At 35.3% G+C, this 26,273-nt stretch overlaps 1 protein-coding gene across 4 annotated transcripts; it reads right to left on the reverse strand.

Annotated features, from left to right (window-relative positions):
- Window positions 1-3,695: 3,695 nt before the first annotated feature.
- Window positions 3,696-13,059, reverse strand: LOC113714644 (zinc finger CCCH domain-containing protein 55). 4 transcript variants are annotated; one of them, XR_011822383.1, is made up of 5 exons: window positions 12,867-13,059; window positions 7,533-7,934; window positions 4,760-7,064; window positions 4,245-4,331; window positions 3,696-4,011 (listed from the first exon to the last, which is right to left on the reverse strand). XR_011822383.1 is itself a non-coding variant. In XM_027238620.2 (5 exons), the coding sequence occupies exons 3-5, from the start codon at window positions 7,877-7,879 to the stop codon at window positions 4,296-4,298; spliced, it is 2,688 nt and encodes an 895-aa protein (XP_027094421.2). In that variant the 5' UTR covers window positions 7,880-7,934; window positions 9,834-9,940; window positions 12,867-13,059; the 3' UTR covers window positions 4,111-4,295. The 4 variants fall into 4 exon arrangements, 3 of the variants coding, with proteins under 3 accessions (XP_027094421.2, XP_071925059.1, XP_027094420.2); XM_027238620.2 differs by lacking the exon at window positions 3,696-4,011 and adding an exon at window positions 9,834-9,940 and having other exon boundaries at window positions 4,111-4,331; XM_072068958.1 differs by lacking the exon at window positions 3,696-4,011 and adding an exon at window positions 9,834-9,974 and having other exon boundaries at window positions 4,111-4,331.
- Window positions 13,060-26,273: the final 13,214 nt, after the last annotated feature.

Below are 26,273 nucleotides of genomic sequence, written 5' to 3' on the forward strand. Positions count from 1 at the left end.
TTGCCATAGTCAAGACTACTGAAAATGAAAAATTGCACGTATCAACTATTTTAGTTTTGACGAAAAAAAAAAAAAGTTTTTTGGCCCTGCAAACGTTAGAAAAATCTACTACTGATCAGAAAATAAAGCACTTTTTCTGAGGCTTTTTTTTTTTGTTGGCCTTTTCCAGGATGAATCTTAGCTGAAAAAAACCACAAAAGCAAGGACGAATTGAAAGTTTGTAAACTGATCCCTTAAATCCCTCGGCTGTGTCATAGACTAAAAATTTGACAGCAAAAGATTCAAAACTCATAACACATGGTATTAGTTTCTAAGTGCATGATCGAATGAATGATTCTTATGGTTTTAGTCCACGAACATCGATTTCATAACATCTTCAATCCTTCTATAGTCCATGGTTGAGGATTCAATTTAGCATGATGAACAATTTAAGGGTCCTGAATAATTAAACAAATCAAAAATTTTGGAATGCTTCTTCTCCTTTTTTTCACCCTTTTTTTGGTATTTAAGAAGAAAGTCAAAACTGTTCTTCGTTTTTTTTTTTACACTCTTATAAATACTAAAGAAAAGAGAGACAAAGAATTCAATTCTCAAGAAAAAAATAGGAATAAGAAAGATTCCAATGTGCTATTTATTTTAAAATCACTTTTTACTCTTCCAGCTATCACCCAATTCAAACTTTGCTGACCTTAAATTAATGATAGTATTGGATTCTTACTTATTTTTCTTATTTTCAAAATTGAACTTTCTACATCCTTCCCTCCCCACTTTTTTTCTTTCCTTGGTACTAATAAAAGTTTAAAAAAAAAGCTAAAAAAACCTTTTTGTTTTTGTTTTCCTAGTACTCTAGGAGTGAAGAAATTGAAGAATTAATAGACGTTTGATTGAGCCTATACATTTTCCATATATTAGTATAGCATCAAGCCTAAATAATTGCAGGTAAATATCCAACACATTTCTCTACATTGCATTGGAGAGAACTTCTCTTTATTGCACTCTAATAAAATTAATTTAAAAATTATTTTCAAAAATCAACATCGTTCATAATATATTTATTACTTATGTTAGTTATATATAAAAATTGGTAGGAAATTGATCAAGTTTTTCTATTTGATTAATCATTACAAATTTTGTCACAATTTTGACCTATTTTCACCGTTCAAATATTTCACATAAATTGAATATCAAAATATTTTCAAAAAAAGATTAATTTTTAGTATGTTAATCTAGAGATCAAAAGAAAAATAATGACACAATCGCATAATTTTATACCATTATCTTAATTTTTAGTATGTTAATATAGAGAAATCCAATGGAGAGGATCCTAACCTTATTTCAATGATTTCTTGGTTGTCTTTACTACTTTTACCTCCAAGTGTGTTGTCTTTCTTTTCCATAAGCTGGTATAAATAATATATATTAGTTCATCAACTTTGGGCACATGTTCAAGGAAAAAAAAACAAAGAAAATGATGTCAATAAAAAGAAACGGCTAAACTAAGAAGAAACCAATGGATGAGGAATCACTAACTTGGTGAACAACCAGCGTTGATAAAATGCTGACTCTGAATTTTGTTTGTAAAACAATTCATAATGATCTTTTTTTTTTTTGGTGTTTCTTAATCAACCATCGCATGAAATATATGAGTTGTCAACCACTTAATTAAAGTATTGCAATCTCAAAAACCAAATTCATAGAATCAGAAGATTTACTCGTTATAAAAAAAAAAAATTCATTTTGGAGTTCTCCAAGATCGATGGAGCATGTTTCTTGCACAAATGTAAGGAAAATATTGTCCTTGCAATTTTCATATTATTTTCTGTAATAAATTATCATCAACTTTATGCAATTATAGTACTTAAACTGTGAACAAGAAGTCATATTTTCAAGTTGAAAAGATACCTTAGTACTTTTGAATAGCACGTTGATACAAGTAAGAGTATGCAGATTTTAAGTTCAGGTATGAAAAGTGATACGTGGATGGGTTAGGTGGTAGGGGAGGGGATGTAAGCAAAAGGTTTCGCGTTTGAATCCTCCAACTTATATTAAAAAAAAAAAGGTGATTCTATAGTTAAAAGGTAATTATCAGAAAAAATTTTATATCTAAGGGATGAATGTAGATGGAGGAGCAAGTTTTATAAAATCTAAAGAGGATAATAATCTAGAAAGAGAAGGAAGTTTCTTTTTTCTTTTTGAAATAGAAGGAAAGGTGGGGGGGGGGGGGCAATGTAACTAGAGGAAAGAATTTTACAAAATTCAGGGATGCAAATATACTATAAATTTAAAAATTTTAAAGACTTTAATGCCCATTGTATAGTACTATTGAATTTCAGGAAGGGAATTGCCCACCCTCATCCTAGCGTCTCTAAACCTGTTTACGAGGGTTGGCCAAATTGAATAGGCTTGCCTAATCTTTATATAGTTTCCAATATATAAGATTAGGCAAAGCCTATTCAATTTGTCCAACCCTCGTAAACAGGTTTCTTATTTGTATTTTTTTTAAAAAAGAATTGAACTCTCTCTCTTCTTCTTCTTTTTCTTCTTCTTCCCTTATTTTTCTATTTTTTTGAATATTAATAAGATCGCCAAAAAGAAAGAGATTATTGTTTTGATTTTTTTCCTTGGTACTAAAACGGAGAAATACCACTCTAAATTTTTTATTATTTTTATTATACTGAAAAGAGGGTACTATCTTCTAAAGTTTTTTAACTTGTTAAATTGATTTAATGGTGGGATAAATTGCCTAAAAATAACTCTACGGAATAAATTGATAATAAGGTTATAGTTTTATGGGAATAAAGTGATAATAATTTTAAAGGTTAAACATATCTTATCACTTGGATTAATAAACTCCATTAAATTTGACCGTTAGTTTTGAGAGCAAAATGACTAAAAAATAACGTTAAGAAAAAAATTGAATAGTGACACCAAACGTTAAAATGATAAAGTGATAATAACCCTCTGGCTGGTGGGAAAGTTTAAATCGTCCATGTCCGTGATTTATTTACTGCTAATACAAATAATCTTTAATGATATGACCAGTGCTCTTTTTTTTTTTCAAATTGATAGATTAGGATGATTTTTACCCTGTTTTAGTATAGAACTGTGCATTAAGAAATTATATAAAGTGATCATTACGCGTCAAACCCGCTGCACAGTGGGACGCAGACACTACACACAGTATACACAAAAAACATTTTGATGAAAATCATATAATGCTCATAAACCATTTTAGAGGATGTCTGCGGCTCAAGTCTTCTCTATGGCCAAAACTTGTTCTTTTTTTTTTTTTTCTTTTTATGCTTATGGATGGTGACGTATTGGAACTCACTGTCAACTTGGTTGGATTCGAATACTCTGCGGAGAACTTTGACAGCTAAATCGCTCAGATTGATCGATCTCAATCGTTGAATTGAAATCCAAATGAATTTCAAATCAAAGATCAAAGATCAAAGATAAAATAAAATTTATAAATAAACACCCAAGATCAACCCGAACTCGCTGGGACAATCTCAGCCGTCAAATATGCCATCCATCCTTTGTGGTAGCAAATGTAACACATCGAGCAAACAGGCTATCTTTTCTGTTTTTGATTCTAATACAACAGCTATCCGGGTATGCATTGTAAACAAATTAGATTTTTTTTTTTCTATTTGACGGCTAAGGAAACACAATAAGCACCCCCCAAAAAAAACTTAAACAAAAATTCAACTTAAGACAAATGGTTTAGAATTAGTCGACTCCAATCCACCCATGAACCACTTATTAGCAACATTTTCCCAAAAAAAAAAGAGAGAGAGAGAGAGAGAGAGTCTGCCCTTTTGTAGAAAGCATACCATAGGCGCACTTTCTAGTATGTACACTTACATTACCAAATGGTTGAACCCCATAAAATTACACCAAAAAGGCAAGACATGAAAATTCTGCCTCAAGCACATAAGCTTCACATCTGCCGCTTCTATCTTTAGTTACAGAAACTAATACGGTACAGTCGAACCATCTTCAAAGCCCCTGCATGTTTGCATTTCGCAGTTTCCAATATAAACCTTTGGATTTCCCAACTCAGAAAGAATTAAAGCAAAAATAGTTTTAAAAAAATGCACCCAAAGCTAAAGCAAATAAAAGGCAGACTATTTGCACTATTATCTTCTTAGAAAACACAATGCACAAGGAACGAAAGTCAGGGGCGGAGAATGCATGTCAATCTGGAAAACTGAAGAAAAAGAAATGTCAGAATTTTTTACTTGTCCAAGTCAGTACAATAATCCCCAGAATGGGAATTAAGAAAAGGTAATTCAAGAATCAGTCTTGAGATGTCGCTCCACATAAGCCTGCAGGAAATCAGGAAATCCAGACAGTTCAGTATGAGAAAACAGAGAGCAGAATATAAAGTAGGGTGAACACAGCACTTTATTTACATTAGTACGGCCTATCCATGTAAGTTATGTACAGCTGCATGGCTAATCCAGTAGGTCACACAAACAAGTAACATTGTATTCATCCCAGCAATATCCCACTTCTACACCCGCACCGTCCACCAAAAAAACCTAGCAGTTGTGTACAACTTTTTGCCAAAAAAAAAAAAAAAAAGCATTTTCTAAGCTTGCCTCTGCAGTTCACACCACTAACCATCTAAAGATAAAAGCTGGAGATCTCTCAGAATACAGTTAAGTGACTCCAGAGCCTTGAAAAAAAATCGTTTTCCTGTATCATAATGGTACTTCTTAGAGTTAAGTGAAACAAATAACCAGAAACTTACCTGTACAAGCTTGGTAATTTTGGGTTTTGAATGAGACAGGTATTGATCAGTTTTGCCTTGTGTTTTCGGGATGTGATCTTGCATCGTACTTGTCACTTTATCAACCACCTTTTTCACAATTGTCTTGTGAACCTCTCTACTCATCCGACCTTCCTTCCACGTGGGCTTTAAAGTCTCCTTAACAAAATCTACAAGGGCATTCTTGAATAACCGCATGTCCTTGTCATCCTTGTTATTGTTCCCATTCCCAACCTTAACATGCTCGTCCCCATTTTCTTTATGAAGATCTTCCTGCCCCTTTTGGCATTCTACAACAGATTCTGTATTGTTATCCTTGACTTCTGAAGCAGCAGGTGCCTCCTGCTGTTTTGATTCTGGACTCTCATGACACTGAACATTAGAAATATTACTGATGAGTGTATTCCCAAATTGTGGATTATCACCAGACATTGGAGAAAATTCTTCAAAAGGTATCCCATTTTTCTGTTCATATGAGTAGGGAACTTCACCAGAGGTTTGATTAACATTGCCCAATTTACCTCTGCCATCTCCCAAGGGATCTAACTGAACAGGAGATCTTACATCGGTATTAGGCTGAATTTGCATGGCAGTTTCCAAAGCAGACACTAATGCTGTAGAAGTCAAGTGGTTCAACGCAGCATGCAGATGAGTTTGTGTTTGTTCAGCAACAAATTTGTGCATAGGAGATGCTGCAGCCGGACTTAACAAATTTTGAGGGACTTGGTTATTGGAGGCATTATTGTAGAAAGATCGCGGGGCTCCAAATTCTTGAATCTCTGGTGTTTTAGCAGCTTCTTTCTGATGACTGCCAGCATGGTTTTGTATGATTAAAGTAGAGGACAAGCCTTGACCAGAACCATTCAAGTCAACATTTCGTACATTCGACGGATGTGGAAAGAACAAATTGTCCCTTTGATCATTTGAAACCAAGGGATGATTTAAGCTCAAATTCCCAATGACGTTCTGATTAAGGCTTTGCCCAGGCATAAATTCTGGGTTATTAGTGTTTCTGTTGTCTTTCAACTGACCAAAGCCGTCAAAACTGGAAGCATTGACTATGTTATCTTCAGCAACAGTTGGATGGTGCAGTATATCAGACTTCTCAGCTAGTCCAGCATGCAAACTTGCCTCAGAAAGATGCTGGCTAGAAGGTTCTTTTGTAATATTGGGTGCATGAGAACCTGTGTACACCAGATCAAGATTTCCTTTGGATATTAGAGGGTATTCTTGTCTGTCATATGAACTCTCTACAACCACAGATTTGATAGCACCTGCATCACCACCATTATCTTCGCTCCAATCTTGAGTTGAAAGGTAATTATTACCCTCAGAAGCCTTCTCTTTCAATTCTGGACTCCGCAAACTTCTTTCATGAGCCCATTTATTGTCCCTCCTCTCAAGTGGAGCGTCAGCAATTTTTCTGTTGGGAACAACAGTCTCACTCCACCTACTGCCTTCAACAGCTTTTAATTCTGGTTCCCCCTGATCCCAAGTTGCACCTTTCCACTGATCATTCTTGTCAACCAAGCTCTGCCGTCCACCCGCATCACGTGGCCTGCTTTCATGGTTGCTGTCTATTGGACCATCATGAGAAAACCAACAGTTATCCCGATGACATTTCCCTGCAAGGAAATACTTGCATAGAGGTTTCCTACTTTCATTTGTTCGGTGCTCACGATCACGCTCAAAAAGTGCAATTCTGGTATCCTTACCATTATTATCACCAGAATCAACATGGTGGGAAAATCTGCAAGATGCTCCCCATTTGCATTTCCCTCTCATAAAATCCTTGCAACATATTGTTCCTCTGCTTTTACTCCGAAAGGAGTCATCCTCTTGATGGTTTGAATCAGAACCTTTATCCCAAGATTGTCTCCCACGTCCTTCACCATATGCCAAAGCATGTCCACGATCTGGTCTACTTCTTGATCGTTCTACAAAGTCATTTTCTAAGTAGTCCCTATCCATTCTGTCAGGATGAAGGAATCTGCATTGATTTCCTCTCCTGCAATTCCCTGTTGCAAAATTTCTACAGGTTTGAGATGACCTTCCAGACCCACTGCTATCGTTCCACCCCTGTAAGTCATGTCTATGCCCGTGGAATGGGCTACGACTCCTGGTCTGACCCCTTGCACTATTCCTGTTCCTGTTCCTGCTCCTGCTACGACTCCTGCTCATGGACCTGCTCCTAACACCACTACGATCCCTACCCTTGCTCCAGCTCGGGCTGCGACTTCTATTTCTGCCCCTGTCTCTGCTCCTATTTCTACCTCCTTCCAGATACCTGTATGAACAAACACAAAATCGCATTTTTGAGGAACAATATTCCATGAAATAGCTAAAAGAAGCAAAGGAACAGAGAAAATTGGAGAAACTAATCATTTGCAGATAAACTAATATGGATTTATTTTTCAAAAAATCATGTTCAAACATGGATACGACACTTCACATTAACAACAGCAGCAAAAGAAATGACAAACCAGTGTATCATGTCAGCAAACAGGGCAGAGCATAAGTCAAAATTTTCTATCAAATCTCGTAAGCATGCCATTGTAACTGGCTGCCGTGTCCAAGACTCCAGGTAGTTAGATATGCATTTTGTTTCTTCATTCACAATAAGAATAGGTAGGTGCATTTTAATTATGAAGACTAACTACAATTAGCTACACATAAATATACTAAAGAGATGACATCAAAGGCCAATGAAACTCAATCTTTGTGTTAAAATGGAAAAAGCTCTGTTATAGCAGACCTGCGAGACCGGCTCAGACTATCATCAGAGGAATTGCTATGCTTTCTATGGCCCCATCCGTCAAAGCCAGGAGACACAACTCTTTCCCTCATTTCTAGCTCATCTTGTTCATTTTTGTAAACGCCCTCAACCTTCTTTCCAGTAGTATTTTCCTCCAGTGTGTCCCAAGAAGGCCAACCTGCATGATCCTTGGGCATTGACGAACTATTATCAGCTTTGGAAGATGAGAACCTATTGCTACGCCCACCATCGTAAGTTGAATAGTATTCTTTTCCAGAACAAGAAATTCTTTGATTCTCATCTTCTGCATCCCATAAAGGCTTGCGTTTCCTACCTCTTTCGTCCATAGTACACTCAGCAATATATATCAGCTTCAGTTCACCCTATGCTTTGCAGCATGATCTGATGACAAGTGAAAAAAAAAAAATTAAACAATTCATATCACTAATATTATCCAGTCAACTCCAACTTATCCATCACAAAATATCATACATATTTATATTCAGTATGCACACATTAAATTCAAAATTAATTAGGGATTTAATTTTTACATTCCAAATATATCCCAATGACCATGCTGCTCAATCTGAGAAAACATGAAAACTTCAACATACCGAAAAAGATTTTTTGCCGATTTTGAGCATTTACTTTATCTAATTGCAAGTTATTCTCACCAATTTTTACTAAACTCAGCAATAACACAAGGTTGTGCGTAAATCTTCTAACTCTTTCTCCATCTTTCAACAAGATGACATCTAAAATACAGGGTCAATCAAAAAATAGTCATGCATCCATTTCGTGCACAGATTGGAAGCCAATATTTTGCAACAAACTCAGGCAAATAGTCAACAGCCTTTTGATTGTGTTAATAACCAAAACCAAAAGCCAAAACTTTGGAATATATGTCAGGCACTTAAAGCATGTCAAAGATTGGTCAAGCACATATCACCGACATTTGCAATCCATGCAATACATGATCAAAAGTATTTAAAAAAAAATACAACTTTCTCAGAAAATAGACAAAAACATGAAACAAACATTTATTCCCTCTGTCTCTCTCTCTCTCTCTCTCTCTCTCTCTCTCTCTCTCTCTCCTCGCAAATCAAATGTCTTCATTTCAGTTGGCATGGATCTTAAAATGGTTAGACTCAGGAAAAGCCTTGATTGTGGGTGACTGTTGAGAAAAACAGGTACAGGTGCACCTAACCCCAGTCCTATGAACTCCACTTGACACTTTGTTAAAAAGAATAACCAAAGTGCTTATTGTAAAAGCAATAAAACACCTCAGAATTGTTCCTGAGAAGACAAGTCACAACTTCAATAACTTGTTGAGAGAAGAAACAGGCAAAGGTTTCATAAGTTCCCACTAGGGGGGCCTCTCAGCAGGACCTTTCCATACCGACCTCCTATTGAATATTTTAAAAATTCCACCTTAAACTGACATAAGTGAATGGCGCGCAGACTGCATATGAGATCCATAGCATGGTAGCAAATTCAGACCACAGATGCTTTAAAAGCCTGATGAAAAAAGACAGCAATAGAGTTGAGCACAAACTCAAAGCCATATGCACAAGAGAAATGGTGGTTTTCCAAACAACTTATCCACTGTGATGAAAGTATTTTATGCAGCAAATCCATAACCGGATGGTTATAACAGAAACCAATTGCTGAATATTGTATAACAGACAAGATACTGGATGGCTAATTTTGACATCCATCATAGAAGATGTAGATCATCCATAAGTAGCCACCTTAAGAAGGTGCCAACATCATATAGGTGCACCAATGTCCAAGAACATTGATTTAAATTTGGGAATAAAGAAGCAAGGATGAAGCATCAGTTGATTATGTAGTTGTCAAGCCATGTGATATTGAAGACAATGTCATGTAGCTGACCAATATGGAGAAATCTACACATGCAAGTAATCGCAAAAGAGAAAAATTAAACAACAGTAATGGCATAAAACAACATAAATATCTTACGTAACTACTTGTTTCTATTTAAAGCATTGAAAAGACGAAGATAATATTATTTTACATGGCAAAAAATAAATTGGATGTAATGTGACAACAGCAGTTCCAATGGCCAGCCAATGTAGCCATCTAAGGCAAATAGAAATGACAAAGGACTAGTACCCTAAGTCCCACATCTAAAAGAAGTTCTCTATCCAATTCAACTAAAATTACAGCAATCAAGCAACAATTCACACCAAAAAGAAAAAGAAAGAAAAAAAACCCTAATTTCAGAAAGTACTCCAACAACGCATTGCTTATATGTATACAGGTTAAGATAAAGCTTACATCTTTGGGAGGTGATAGCGAGAAGAGAAAGTCGAAGAAATTGAAAGCGGTGGTGGCGGCGGCGGCGGCAACAGCTGATGCTGGTGGTGCGAGAAACAAACAGAAGACTGTTGGGGGGTTTTGTTCGTTAATTAGTGAAATCTGATGTGAGTGAGAAGAGAGACAGTATAGTGTGTGAGCGCATGAAAAGAATCCAACGATAAATACTTTCACAAAGTCGTCGTCATCTGGCTTAAGTGGTTTTTTCTTTTGGGGGATTTTGATTTGACTGATTAACCCAAAAAAAAAACAGAAAAAAGAAATAGTAGGCTGTATTTGTTTTGGATTATTTGCATAATTGCATAACTAGATTTGGGATTGGGATATTTGTCGATTATAAAAATAAAAAAAAATTAAATAGCTTTTGTTTTGTTTTGGATTATTTTTTAATTATCAGAGTGGATTTTGATTTACATAGTAGTAAAATTGGGAAGACAATTGAAGCATCTATTCATTCATTCAGGAGGGAATTTTTATTGGGAAATTATGCCTTTGGAGATACACTAGATTGTGAATCAAATAATTTCTTACCATGGTTGTAACTTGTGACATGACAGATCCACTGGATTGTGAATTAAATAATTTCTTACAATGGTTGTAGCTTAGTAGACTAATTTCACTTTGTACTCCTGGATGCACCTTTTTTTCCACTCCCGAATACCTTATTTCACTTTACATCTTAAATTTCATATTTATGACACTCTACACCTTAAATTCGCAGATTTGTTTCACTTAAATCCAATTGACACACTATTAGTAAAATCCATGAATAGAAGACCATCCACATAATGGCTTTTTTTTTTTTCTTTTTTGCATGATTGACAGAGATCATAAAATAATGGTAAGATACTACCACTTAGTAGATTGATTTGATGCATATGTTGTTCGCATGGTCTTCTATCCTGTTAGTTTGCTAACGCTATTATTGATCGGACATATTTTGAACAAATCTGAAAAGTCAAGTGTAAAGTTATCAAAATTGAAATTTAAAGTATAAAGTGAGAATGTGGCACAGGTTGAAGGTACAAATTCAAATTAATTCTAACATGTATACAGCATAGTGATGATTTTGCTGTAATTTTCATAGGGTCGATCTTTCAGTGTTAAACCAAATGGTATATGTTGCCATTACATGCACTAGATAGTGATCCCCCCCCCCTTTTTTCTCTTTTAGAGGATACCAAACTCATCTCCTTCAACATGTTGTAATGGCATAGCAAAAAAAATCAGAACTCACAGTAAATGGTTACAAAGACAGAGAGCCTAGAAGCTCAGTAATACTAGCTACAATTAACAAGAAGTAGCCTATGCTAAAAACATGTGTGCTATACACTATTTACGAAGGTAGAATGGGGAAATTCCCACTCAAGAGCCAAAGTCCAATTTTCTTTGTTGGGAAAATGCTCTTTTCATCCCCATTGTTTGGGGTGTTGGACAATTTCGACCCTAAAGGTTTAGCCAAAACACATTTCATCCTCATAATTTTATAATTTTGACCAATTTTATCCCTAAAATTTCATGCAAACACATATCATCCTCATAGTTTCATAAATTTGACTAATCAAAGACAATTGATGGATTGTCAAGCAATTTGAATGGAATATCATCACTTGATCATAGCATACCCATTAGTTAAATACAAAAACATTGGATCAACAAAAATCTCAAAAATCATTTTTTTTAATTCACTTTCTTATTTTTCCAAAAAAAAAAACTAAGAAATTTTCAGCCACCATTACCTTCGTATTAATCAAAAATTGAACAAAAAGATCGAGAGGAAACGAAGCCGTGGAGAAGATACAACCCCATTATAGCCAATTGGAGAAAAGTTTCAAACAATTCCATTGGAACCAATTGGAAAAAATACTAACGTGAAAGAAAGAATTGTTTAGATTGTTATTTATTTGCAAAATTTTGATTGAAAAGGGCATTAAAGATGAAGATAGTATTATTTTACACAGCAAAAAATAAATTCGATGTAATGTGACAACAGCAGTCACAATGGCCAGCCATAGCTGTAACTACATTGCAAGAGTAAGGCAACTAGAAATGACAAAGAACTAGTACCCAAAGTCCCACAATCCAGAGCTCCAGCAGTTTCGCATTTGTAGTGACATGAAGTTGAATATTTCTAGTTATTATAGGAGTGCTGACCTTTTCAATCTACTTTAAAATAACATAAAAAAGCTTACATCCATCAAGTTCACTACTTATCAAAGAAAAGAAACTCCCATCACAAAAACCACAGTCTCAAAACTCACAAGTCAAAGAAGTTCAATTCCACCATTCATAATGTGGCTACTGCAGAACAATCTCAACCCATAATGTGAATGCATAAGTCAAAAGATTAAATACTACCTCAATAACATTGGAAAATTCTGCCCCAAAAGCTCATCTTTTACAGCCTAGCTTAAGAGATTCTCTTTCATTTCTTAGCCTAAAGGATCTCCCTAATAACAAAGCCAACATACTTGGCCATGCTAGAAATCTCAGATGCATATGTATGCAAAACTAACTACAAGGATACATGCATTGTCGCATCGGCTCCTGAAACTACTTCAAACCCAAAGAATTCTCACAAAAAAAAAAAAAACCTGTAAACACAAACAAATAAATCAGAAATACTGAATTCAAAAGCCTAAAGCACTAACTCATTAACACTTCCAAAAGAAAATTCCATAAATTGGCGCTTTCTTGAACCAAGCTATTTTCATCCTCAGCAAATTCAAGAAAAAGAAACCTGCTTCTTCAACCCAATGCTTTCTCAAGCTTTTATCTTTTTTTTTCCTTTTTCTAGACTAATTTCTAGCTAATTAACGAGGTTTAGGTCAAACTTCCGCAACTAAAATAAGTTCTCTATCCAATTCAACTAAAATTACAGCAATTAAGCAACAATTCACACCAAAAAGAAAAGGAAAGAAAAAAAAACCCTAATTTCAGAAAGTACTCCCAAAACGTATTGCTTATATGTAGACAGGTTAGGATAAAGCTTACATCTTTGGGAGGCGATAGCAAGAAGAGAAAGTCGAAGAGATTGAAAGCTGCGGCGGCAGTGGCGGCGGCGACGGCTGCTCCTGGTGGTGCGAGAAAGAAACAGAGTACAGTTGGGGGGGTTTTGTTCGTTAACTGGTGTAATATGATGTGAGTGAGAAGAAAGACAGTACTGGTGTGCGAGTGCGTAAAAAGAATCCAACGATAAATACTTTGACTGAGTAAGTCGTCGTCGTCTGGCTAAAGTGGGATTTTCCTTTTTTTGGGAATTTTGATTTCACTGATTAACCCAAAAAGAAAAATAGAAAAAAGAAATACGTGATAGATACGCTGGATTGCGAATTAAATAATTTCTTACAATGGTTGTAACATGATTGACTACTTTCACTTTATACTCTGAGTGCACCTTTTTTTTCCCACTTCCGAATACCTTACTTCGCTTTGCATCTTAAATTTCATAATAATTAAGACACTCTACACCTTAAATTCACATATTTGTTGCACTTAAATCCAATTGACAACACTATTAGTAAAATCGATTAATAGAAGACCATCCCCGTAATGCTCTTCCTTTTTTTTTTTTGGCATGACTGACAGGAATCAAAAGATAGTGGTAACATACTACCAATTAGTAGCTAGATTGGTTGAGACATATTATTTGCAGAGTCTTTTGGGCCTCTGTTTGGATTGATGAATTTTTTCAAAAACTAATTTTTCAAATATTATTAAAATTTTTAAAAAGTACTCTAAAAGGTACTCTAAAAAGTAGTCTAAATTTTTTTAATATTTAAAAAATATCTCAAAATATATTATAAAAATTCTTATATTCTTAAATATCCCAAAATATTTTTTAAAAATATCCCAAAATATACTATAAAAACTCTGCTATAATAAAATTTTTCAAAAACACTCCCAATAACTAGTGTAAAGTGTTCAAAATTGAAATTTAAAATATAAAGGGAGACTGCAGCACAAGTTAAAGGTACAAATTCAAATTAATTCTAATGTGCATACAGCACGCACAGTGATGATTTTGCCGTAATATTCTTAGGGTCGATCTTTCAGTGTTAAACCAAATGGTAAATGCTGCCATTACACGCACTGGATAGTGAATCTTCGCCCTCCCTCTCCACCCCCTCCTACAAACTCATCTCCTTTAACATGTTGTAATTAAGAAATCGTAAAGGCATAGCAAAAACACATCAGAACTTGCTGTAAAATGGTTACAAAGACAAAGAGAGCCCAAAAGCCCAATAATACTAGCTTCAATTAACAAGTAGCAGCCTGTGCTAAAAACATGTGTGCTATACACTATTTACAAAGGTAGAAGGAAGAAATTCCCGCTCAAAAGCCAAAGTCCAATTTTCTTTGCTTCTAGGAACTGCAATCCAAGAAATTACAGTATAATTCACCTCAGCTACAGGAAGCTCCACTGCTTTTCGAGCCAACACCTGTGCAGATTTGGACTCAACTTCATTACCAACCTCCAAATATGATACACCGTAACAGCAAGTGTAACTCTCTTCATTATCTTTCCACTAAAAAATTTTTGCATTTTATGGTGACAAGGCCAATGCAGCTCCTCAGTCCAACACAAGGAGATGTATATACGAGACACAATTCCACAATCTTGCTCCATATAGCTGAAGAGATGACCACCAAACTGAATCAGATATAGCAACATTAGGCAAGAAGTTTACAGCAGAGATAAAATCGATTAACCTCAGCAGTATACCTCCTACGGTCCTACCTACTGGCCACTTCCACTGACCATCACAAATAAAAATTAGCTGCCTTAACCTGCTTACAACCGCTCAAATGCCTCATAGTTCTATGAGAGAAGCAGTCCAACAAAGCCCACAAGGATGCCAGTTATGAGAGAAGCAGTCCAACAGAGCCCACAATGGCCTACCTCAGACCATTGTGAGTGACAGAGACTCCATTTTTCTCAGTCAATTTTGGAAGGAGTTATTCAAGCTTTTAAAGGTTCAGTTGCAGTTTTCTAGCTCCTACCACCCTCAGACAGATGGGCAAACTGAGGTGGTGAATAGGTGCTTAGAGAATTATCTTAGATGCATGACAAGTGACTACCCCAAGGCCTGGTACTCATGGTTACCCTTAGCTGAGTACTGGTACAATACCAACTTGCATTCAGCCATCAAGACCACACCATTTCAAATAGTCTATGGTCAAGCACCACCTGTGCATACCCCTTATCTACCTGGCTCAGCTACAGTGGATGCTGTGGACATGAGTTTAGCTGCTAGAGAAAGGGCACTGCACACCGTCAACATCATTTCAAGAATGCTCAACACCGAATGAAGCACTTAGCCAATAACCACAGATCTGGCAGGGAGTTTAAGGTGGGGATTTAGTTTATGTGAAGATACAACCCTACAGACAGCATTCTCTCAAATCTTCCAGCTGCCAGAAGTTGTCTCCCAGATATTTTGGTCCTTTTCCTGTTTTGGAACGTATAGCGAAGGTGGCTTATAAATTGCAGCTCCCTGCTCATGCTAAGATTCATTCTACATTTCATGTTTCCTTACTCAAGAAGAAGGTAAGTTAGCAACCTGTCACTCCGCATTTGCCAGCTAATACCACTGATCAAGGACACTTGCTGTTGGAACTAGTTGCAATTTTGGATAGAATAATAGATAAGAGGGGGAATCAAGCAACCTCTCAGGTATTGGTACAATAGAGCAACTCATTCCCTGAAGATGCTACATGGGAATTTTGGCATGATTTACTCCAGAAATTCCCTACATTCAGTCCTTGAGGATAAGGACTTTCATAGGAAGGGGCATCTGATATGGTAGAAATACTCATACATATGTAATTACCACATAATGTAGGAAGTAATGTGTAATTACTATGTTATAATAACCGTGTAACAGCCACGTGTAGAGCAAGATTCAAAAGGCGGTTACAAGGGTAGTTAGTAGTCAGCTGGTTAGCTGTTAATGTCGGTATCATTTCTGTAACAGATTTTGTGTAACTAACTCTGTGAAGGCCACAAGGATAAAAGGCCATAGCGAAGGAGAGATAGAGGGAGTTGTCATTTTCCAATATCCAGATTCTTCCACATCCTACTTCTTCTTGTACTTCTCCCTGTTTCAATAATATCATTCATCCATCATCACTGAGAGATGCTCTTCATTTTCTTTCATTTCTCCTGGTGTGGATTGTGATCTTTTTATGTCTTCCGTAACATAGAATTGTCCCTTATTTGCGGGACAAGTGTGTGCTCTGCTGGTTTTTTGGTTGGCTAATCTTGCAAGATGAGGAAACAGATGATTGTTATCTTTTTAATCCTGTTTCTATGGAAAATATTCCTCTTCCATCACTTGAATCTTTCGAAAGTGTCACATCCGCCTTGTTGTCTATGCCGCCTAGTGACTCCAAGTGCCATATTCTCCTCACTGGCATCCCTAAACGAATTGCCTTTTGTCGGCCTGGTGATAGTAACTTTGTTGAACAAAGTTAAACATCTGGAGAGGATTTTCTGTTCGGTGTTACAGCCATGGATGGAAAAATATATGGGTTAATGTCACAAAGTCATAAATTGGTTACCCTTGATTTTACAGGTTCAACAGTACAATTTCGCCACATGATGAAGGATGGTTACCTCTTAAAATTCCCTTCCCTCTACCTCCGGAGAATTTAGCCTTTAGTAATTACCTAATTGAGTCCTCTTGCGAACTCTTAATTGTTTACAAAATATATTCAGCCTTAGGCAGGTACAAGGTTACCCATTTCAAAGTTTTTCAGTTGAAAACATCTAAAATAGTGTGCGAGAATGTGAAGAATTTGGGGGATCGCATGATTTTCTTGGATCACTTTTATGGGATTCACGCTCCACACAAGAATCAGGAATTAGTGGAAACTCCATACATTATGCAGAGCCATATGACAGAAATCTGTGTGTATAATATGGAAAACCATAGCCAATTGGTGTAACTTCAATGTCCAATTGCAAAGAGAGATGCATTCTTGAGTTGGATTATGATGATGTTACCTTCTTCAAGTTAGGCACAGGAGTTCATGGCCGAGAAACAATTAAGCAAGAATGAGCACTAAGCCGTACATCAATTAAGTAAGCTCAAGTAGGTGGGCAACAATAACTTCAATACAACTTAAGCGCACAATTTTTGTCAAGGAGTAATCATATATATATATATATAATAAATTCATATTTTCATACTTATCCTTTCATATTTTCTCTTTCCTACGTGGCTTAACGAGACGGCAAATAGTTTCCTACGTGACTTGCTCCTTTTTTGTTTGGATATATAGCAATTCTTATTTCTTATAAAAATTCTTAATATTATATGATTCTTATTTCCTACTCAAAAAAGGAACTGGAAAGTAATGCTATATAAATAAAAGAGACATAAATCTCCTCTATTAGATATATAGGAATAAATGATAATATATTTTTTTATAGTATCCTATTCTTTTTTTTAACAACTTTATTATAGATCCTTTTTATTTTAAGATAATCTATCCATATATATAACAAACATACAAACAATCTAGACATGAAAATTAAACAAAGTTAGCCTGAGAAAGTTTTTACAAGACTCACAGTCCCCATACATAATTGATGTACAAAGAGAAATGGCACTTCATCTGATTGAAAATTTCTGGAAAAATCCATAAAAAAAATAGAGTGTCATCAACCAAAGAAATAAAATCCCATTATCATAACTAAAGAAAGATGAGATAAAACATTAGATATTTGTTGAAGTTTTGCACCCCGAAGGCCCCTACCCAACCCTCCGTCCGCAGTGTCCTCCGCCCGCCTTTTTTTTTAATATATTTCTGCTAATAATTCTTTAATCACATTACATCTCTGTTCAGATGGTGGGGAGTATTTCGTGTATGAATCCGCATCATAGGAGTCCATACACTTAAATGACTCGATATAATGGAGGTGATTTTTTAAGGTCGGTAAAATCTATCTTGATAACGCATTTGTAAATTTATTACGTACAAGTTTATATACGTGCATAGTACAGATCACATAAGGTTTTATTTCCTACCCAAAGTTATTTGGACGATTATGATTTTATTTCCTATAAGAATTTTTAATATTATTTCCTACCCAAAGTTACGTACTTAAGCAAGTTAAATTAAAATAAATATACTTTTAATGTTCTTATCAATATCTCTTTGTATTCTTATCAATTCTTATTTCCTATGTCTACATTACATATAGTCTCTAATATATTAATTTCAAGTATCAAATTCATGGTTAGGTATTTCTAGTGCAAGCAGTTGACATATTAAAGTATCGATCCACTCCTCTAGATTATCAGGTACATTTTCTTTCAATATATATATATATATATTTAAAAAGGCATGTTGATCTTCAATTGTAAGAGTTTAGTAACATATCTTGAATTTATTTTTTTTGTTTTATTTTCTATTTGTTTTGTATGAAGACATAGGATTTAAACAAGTACTTTCATCGTTATTTTTGTAGGATTTTTTCTAACATGTTTGTTAATTGATTTTTGTGATCATATACTACGATGTTTGTTAATTTGCCTTCAGGAAAAATAACAAAAAATAAAAGGCACTGGAAAGTAATGCGATATAAATACAAGAGACATAAATATCTCTATTAGATATATCTGCAAATTCATTAGTTAATTAAAAGACTCTGGCCGTTTACTTAATTATAATCTTTACGTATTGTTATACACAAACTTGAACGCGATAAATCATTTATTTTTTTATATTTAATTATCCTACTTTGCTATCATGCAGTGATAATAAAAAATCAATAAATGTTGATTTGCACGGACAAATTAAGGAGAATGTTCAAACAGAAAAAAACAAAAACAAGTTTCTGAATAGTAGAATATTATTTAATACTATTTACTGCACTTTTTATTTATTTTCAAGTTTTTGAATGTTATGGTATTGTTGAATATTATTTTTTTTTATTTTTGAATTATTATTCACTGAATTAGATGTTCAAATTTATATTATTGATAGGGTATAATTTGTTAGTAATTTTATTATTAATTTCCCCTTCTATCCCTGACAAATATTGTGTTAATTGCTGGTATTTACTCATATTTGGTATTTGGAATCAATTTCAGGAGTGAAGCAGAAATATTACCAAATGGAGGGACTTTCTAGAGCATATTACTAAGGGTCAATTTAGCAGGGCCTAGCATTGGTAATTCATCTTCTCAATTTCGGTGGGGGCCCATGGAATGAAGACCACTAGTCATTTGGCCAAAAGCAGACAACGTACAAAGCCTAAGAAAACTAAGAAGAAATGCGGCAGCTTGTGGCCAATTGGTGGGGACCACTGGATATCTTTCTTTTGGCTTTAAATAGAGAACAAACGTACAGAAGACGGACGGCTTCAGTTTACCTCTAGTTTTAGTCTTTTAATTTAGTTTTAGTTTCTCATTCTTTTGACTGGCCTCTGACACACGCCAGGTGTTCGACAAAAACTCCCCAACGGCAAAAACACCGTTTATTCCTTACTTTCTAGTAAAAAACCGCAATGCCTTTGCAATCCAATAATTCGTGTGGTGATTTAATTATGCGGCGTGGCTAAACCTTTCATCTAGTCAAGAGTCAACTCGACGGCGCAGTCCCGAAAATCTGTGAGATCTAATTAGTTTTCACGCGTTCCTTTAATTTATTAATATTTGCACGTTGTCTGCTTGTACTCTCATGGGATTATCTTATTAATTGGATGTCAAGGGCCCGATGTTCAATGTGATTTATTAATCTCGTGCCAATTTAGTCAATTAAATCTGTAATTGTTTGATTGATTAATATTAGTGCCAACTGGCGTGTTCACACACTAGGGGAACGTGCAATCTAATTTAAATAACCCTCATAGCGTGTTATTGATTAGGGCTAGGTTTTTCTGGTTATTAATACAATTAAAAAATTAATTCCTACGGTCGTACCTAAGAGTACTTTTCTGGTTAGGAGTGATTAATGGTCGTACCTTGGTCATCTATAAATTAAGAAAAAATTGGTCATTAGAGTTCATCGATGGCTATAACTAGCCTATTCATAAATTAAGTGAACCTCTCTTGCATCAATGATCGGATAAATGGACTGTGCCTGAGTAGTTGCATCCTTGGCTAGAATTTATTCATTCTTGATTTAACTCCTGCTATATTTGTGTTAGTTAATTATTTATTTATTTCTGTTGAATTATTCAATTGATTTTAGTTTCATTCTGGTGAAATCCCCCCTTACCAATTGGCATTTAAAAAGAGACAAATATCCCCAGTCCCTAAGGAGACGACCCTACTTGCCACTGTCTACTATTCAGTAATTTTCGTCAACTAATTAATTCTGGTATATCGGGTTAAGCAAACTCTTCGGGAACAGGGTGAATCAAGTAACCCATTGCACACCTAGAGTCCCTGCTCCAGTCCCTAGGATTAATTATTGACTGCTTTTAGTGGTAGTTAGGATATTATTATTATTATTGTATAGGCTGACGACCTGTCAATTATAAGAATACTTTACATTACAATGCGCACATAGTAATATACTTAAGACAAGTTATAATAGATTATACATTAAATATGTATTTTATATCAACATATTTATAAATTGACTAAAGTTTATTATTTTTCGACGATTCCCGTTCAACGAACGGGTACAAAACTAGTTGAACTAATAATTGCAATTGTCACTAAAGTGGATGGGGCATGCATGGAATCCTATAGCATGAAAAAAAAAAAAAGAATAAGGGTGTGCTTGGTTCATGGACTGGATGAGATGGAATGATTCATCCTTGAATTATTAATCCTGAGTTGAGCTATTCTCAGATAAATAATCCAAACTATCTAGTGTGCGTGGTTCTGGGTTAGATAGGATATATTTGAAAAATAACTATATCCTATGTTTGGTTGGAAATTGAATGAGGTAGAATTATTATTTCAATAGCCAAAGCACTCCTTAATTTATAGATTCTTTTTAATAAAATAATTTAATATTTTATAAAAATATAACTAATTTAATTTAATATTTTTTAATAAAATAATTTAATTTTTTAATAAAATAAATTAATAAAAATTTTAATATTTATAACTTTTAAAATAGAGTAGTTTGAAACTTTAGAATTATAAAGTAAATCAAGGGTTTTGATATATAAAAATTTGCATTTACTCAAACTCAATCCATTCGAGCCCTTAAAAAAAGATTTTGACCAAGTTTTTCAACCTAAATTTGAACTTCAATTAAATAACGGATCAATTTTTGGCTAAATTAGGGTTAAATCGATTAAAACCTAACCCATTTAAGAGCTTCAAATGAGCCAAACTCAAGTTAATATAGAAAATTTTTCTTTGGGCCAAGCTTGAACTTATTGAAACTCTCATTCAATAAAGCCCAATTGATAAAATTATGTATTTTTATATAGAATTTGGTTTAGAAAATAAGCTTAGTAAGGGTAATTTAGTCCAAGAGCAATATAGTCATTCTATTGTGATGTTAGTATGGGAAACTAGTCAAAAATTTTAAATTAATTAATAGGGGTAAATAGTCAAAATTTTTAAAATAATCAATAAGGGCAAATTAGTCAAAAAATTTTAATATAAGTAATAGAGGCTAATTAGTTAGTTTATTATCATATTATTATGTGAGTGTATGATTATGTAATAGTCAGTATGAATTTGAATCATTCATAAGGGCAAATTAGTCCAAATATTGTTATGTTAGTAGTAGGGGCAAATTAGTCAAAAATTTTAAAATTAATTAGTAGGGGCAAATTAGTCCATTCATATTATATTATCATGTGGGAGTAGAGTTATATAATTATAAGAGTATAAATTTGTATTTTTTATAAGGATAAATTAGTCTAAAATTTTATCATCCTTTCTATCAGTCATCTCGAAAGGGCTAATACCACCTTCTCCATGGAATTATTTTATCTCATGAATAGGGGATTAATTCGATTAGGTAGGATATGTTATTCTATATATAAAATGCAACCAAGTATGAGATGACACAAGATGATTTATCCAATCATGTGTTATCCCATGAACCAAATAGACTCTAAGGACTTTAGATACCCAATCTGAGAAAGGATGCCCCAACGTGCTTCAAAAGTTATGTTTGGGTACACAAAAAAAAATAACTCAAAAAAATCTTATTCATATAAGATATCAAAAACAGCTTACAAATATACACAAAAATTTAAAAAATAAATTCTACAATATTTTTCATCTATCACGACCACTCACCACCCCCTCCCCCTCCTCCCTTCTTTGTCCTCCCCTCTTCCTTTTCCCTCTTCCTCCTTCCTCTCCCCTTCTCTCTCACCTCTTTACCCAATCCCGCCTTCCCCGCCATGATTTGGTCATGGCCAGATCGAAGGGAGAAGGGGAGAGCTGGGAGATTGGAGGGAAGGGAAGGGAAGGGGAGGAGGAAGAGCAAAAGGGAAGAGGGAGAAGAAGAAAGAGGAAAAGTGAGAGGGAGGAAAAACGAGGAAGAAGAGGGTGGAGGCGGTGGCAATGGCAGTTATGGATGATAGTAATAATTTTTAAAAGGTAATCTAAAAATATTTTAATTTTAAAAGGTATTTCAAAATATATTCCAAAAATTCCTCCAAAAAACATGTACAGCAACAATTTTTCATATACACTACTTCAGTAAAATATTTCAAAAACACTCCCAAAAACAACTAATCCAAACGGTATATGATTGTGTATATCAACACACAAATTGAGTTATATGAACTGACAAGTGAACTATTTAAAGAGAATCGAATAATGACATAATGTGAATGTGGGGTTTTCAACTGGGCACCCTTGATACACCTAAAATTCATCTAATCTATCATGTACATGTATATACTAAAAATCATTACTCTTCCTTATATTTATATATATTTTTTATTTAATGTCACCTACCTTCTTTTCTATTTATTTACTTTTTTTTAGTTAATCTTATATTTTAAAAAATATGACACCGGAAATATATCTCGGATATTCGTTAGACTGACCCATGTAAATTTTATACAAAAAAAAATTCTGTAGATTTTCATGATAGTGAGAAGTAATCCCTACAAATGCTAAATTTTATACAAAAAAAAATTCTGTAGACTTTCGTGATAGTGAGAAGTAATCCCTACAAGTGCTAAAGACTGCGTTGATGACTTAGATGACTTCTAAGCATTTTGAAAGTGTACATCTCTTGCTGTATCAGGCGTAATGCTTGAAGCAGAAGAAAGGGTTCATTTTTTTTCTAGAATAGATTTGTTTTAAAAAATTTTCTTGTACAATTAGGAAAGCAACATCAACTGACCCTCACATTTTATTGATGTTAAATTTTAATCCCTAGCATATTAAAGTGAAACATTTTAGTTCTTCTCAAATCCAAAACATATTTTTCTGTTCAATAAGCACATTTCTAGGCATATTTTCACCAGGAAAAGGCACTTGCATATTATAGTCCAGTAATTTAAAGGGCAAAATTGAAAGTAAATCAAAATTTATCTTTTCCTTTTTCTTTTTTCCCCTCCTCCCCCTCCCTTAACACCCTTCTTATCTCTAAACTGTCGAACCTAGGATTCAAATCCTTTCTCTTTTTTTTGATAAGAAAACAATGAAAAAAAATTTTTATTACTGGGATTGCTGGAAATCGTCTAGCACGATTTGCTTGACAAAATTTGGAGGAGCACTCCAAAGAGATTCATGAAGGGTGGCAATCTTTGCTTGGTTGGCTAAGGTATGCGCAACCTTATTTGCCTCCCTTGGTATCCATTTGACATCAATACAAAGTTGATCTAGTAAGGCTAAGCGTATGTCCTCAAGAATTGGGCCTAAGTCAGACAGGATGTCTTCCTTATCGAGAATGAGTTTAATAATTGAAGATGCATCTCCCTCTAAAATAAAGCTTGAGATCATTAGATTTCGTGCCAACTAGACCACTTCCCTAGTAGCATGGGCTTCCGCTATTTCTGCACTCACAGAACAACAAATTTCTTTGCGAGGCCAGCTATAAAAGTGCCTTCATGGTCGCGGACTACTACACCAATGCAAAAGATGCTTTGAGCTGTGGATATGGCAGCATCAAAATTAATTTTAGGGGGGAAGGCGGGGCTGACCATTTCAATTGAGCAGTCTGTGATGGAGTCATAGCAGGACGCGTATTGACCTCATGAAATTCACTAAGACTATGCGCTAGTTGACCAAGGACATGGGATGCTGAAATATGCCATTGAACAGAGCAGAATTCCTGTTGTTCCAGAGTGCATAGCACAACATAGCAAAAATTTCATATTCAGCCCCAGTCAGCGAACAAATAATTTCCTTGTACCAAAGCTCAAAACTAGAGTGTTGGCAACTGTGAATTTTCCGCTCTAGGAAGACAAGTGCCCAGACTTGCACCGTCACTGGGCAGTAGAAGAAAATGTGGGATAGGTTGCCACAGCCCCCTTTGCAGATAGCACAAGTGAGATCCGATAGGATTCTGCGCTTCATGAGATTATCATTTGATGGTAAGGAATTGTGACAGGCTCTCTAGACGAGGTGCTTTGCTTTGTTGGGAATGTCAAGGGCCTAAATCTTTTTCCAAACCTTATCATTATTGGAACTAGAGCTAGCTCGCTCCTGCTGCCCCACATGAAGAATACTAGAATCCATGATTGCATGATACGCACTTTTAACTGAGAGCTTTCCATTTTTTGAGTAGTGTCAAATCCATCTGTCCCTCATTTGACAGTTAGCCAACGGTATACTTTTGATGAGTTCAGCTTTCTCCGTCCAAAAAATGCGATCGATCAGTCCTATGTTCCAGCAGTGAGCGTCATGGTCGATTAATTCAGATACATATGCATGCTGGTCAAGAAAACGGGGAGGAGAGCAGATGCGGAAGGACTTTGGTCTTGGAAGCCATCTATCATTCCAAATCTGGATAGAATCTCCCCAGCCGACACAGAGTCTACAACCCAATTCCAGAACTTTCCTTCCTTCAAGAATACCTTTCTAAGTGAGGGATGGTCGGTGACCTAACTCAGCATGGAAGAAATCTGTATCAAGAAAATATTTGGCTTTCAAAATGAGGTTGAGGAGAGAGTTCGGGTTATGGAGAATTCGCCACGCTTGCTTAGCCAACATCGCATAATTGAAAGCCTTCATATTCGTAAAGCCAAGACCACCTTCCTCTTTTGACCGACATAACTTGTCCTAACTAATCCAGTGTATCTTGTGATTTGAAGAATTATCACCCCACTAGTAATTTGTCACCATGGACTGGATGTCATGGATGATGTTATCAGGTAAGAGAAAACATGACATAGAATACGTTAGGATAGCTTGAACGACCGCCTTGAGGAGCACCTCTTTGTCGGCTCGAGAAAGATGCTTTTCTTTCCAACCTTGAACGCGGTGCCAAATTCGGTCCTTTATAGATGCAAAAACTTCTGCCTTGGATCTGCCAATTACGGATGGTAACCCAATATACTTATCATAAGCGTCAACTATTGGCATACTCAATACTTGGGCTATGTGAAGTTGATACTCTGCAGAGTGTTAGGACTAAAAGTGATGGAGAATTTATCAAAGTTGATACTTTGGCCCGAAGCTCTCTCATAAAGTTGGAGGATATGCTGGAAATTCAAGGCCTCTTCAGCTATGGCTTCCCCAAACAAGAGAGTATCGTTCGCGAATAATAGATGAGAGATGGCAGGAGCTCTATTGTTGATGGCAATGCCCTTTAGCTTCCCACACCTTGAGGATTCCTGCAGCAGACAAGATAGAGCTTCTCCGTAGATTAGAAAAATGTAGGGGGACAAGGGGTCACCTTGTCTTAACCCCCTTTGTGGGAGAATAGATCCAAATTGGACACCATTGAGAAAGAATGAAAATGAGACTGAGGAAATACATTTGAAAATTAAGGAGGCAAATTTATCAGCAAACCCCATAGCTCTCATAACCCTAGTGAGGAAGTTCCACTCAACCCTATCAAAAGCCTTGCTCATATCTAGTTTGAGTGACATTAAACCTCGGTTGCCCCATTTTTTGTTTTTGATATGATGATGAAGTTCATATGAGACCAATACATTGTCTGTGATTAACCTGCCCAGGATGAAGGCTGATTGGGAGTTTGAAATAATTTCGGGTAAGATTGATCGAACTCTATTGGCCAGCACTTTGGAGATTAGTTTGTACAGGACATTACAAAGGCTGATAGGCCTGAACTGGGAGATGGAATCCGGACTTTTACACTTCGATATGAGGACTATATGAGTAAAATTAACAGTAATATTGAAAATGCCATTATTCAAGAAATTTAGAACAAATTGAGTGATGTCATGCCCTAAAATCTTCCAAAATTTCTGGTAAAAAATAGGACTAAAACCATCGGGGCTAGGGGATTTATAGGGGTGCATGTCAGAAAGGGCTTTGGATA

Source organism: Coffea arabica, chromosome 10c (genome assembly GCF_036785885.1).
Source record: "Coffea arabica cultivar ET-39 chromosome 10c, Coffea Arabica ET-39 HiFi, whole genome shotgun sequence".
NCBI lineage: Eukaryota > Viridiplantae > Streptophyta > Magnoliopsida > Gentianales > Rubiaceae > Coffea > Coffea arabica.

What these genes read in the sequence shown, in the direction of transcription:
- LOC113714644 (XM_027238619.2), bottom strand. Translation starts at nt 7,879, where the DNA reads ATGGACGAAAGAGGTAGGAAACGCAAGCCTTTATGGGATGCAGAAGAT. An exon ending in AGTCTGAGCCGGTCTCGCAG is followed by an intron (nt 7,065 to 7,532) that starts GTCTGCTATAAC and finishes TTGTTCATACAG; the next exon opens with GTATCTGGAAGGAGGTAGAA. An exon ending in AAATTACCAAGCTTGTACAG is followed by an intron (nt 4,332 to 4,759) that starts GTAAGTTTCTGG and finishes GATTTCCTGCAG; the next exon opens with GCTTATGTGGAGCGACATCT.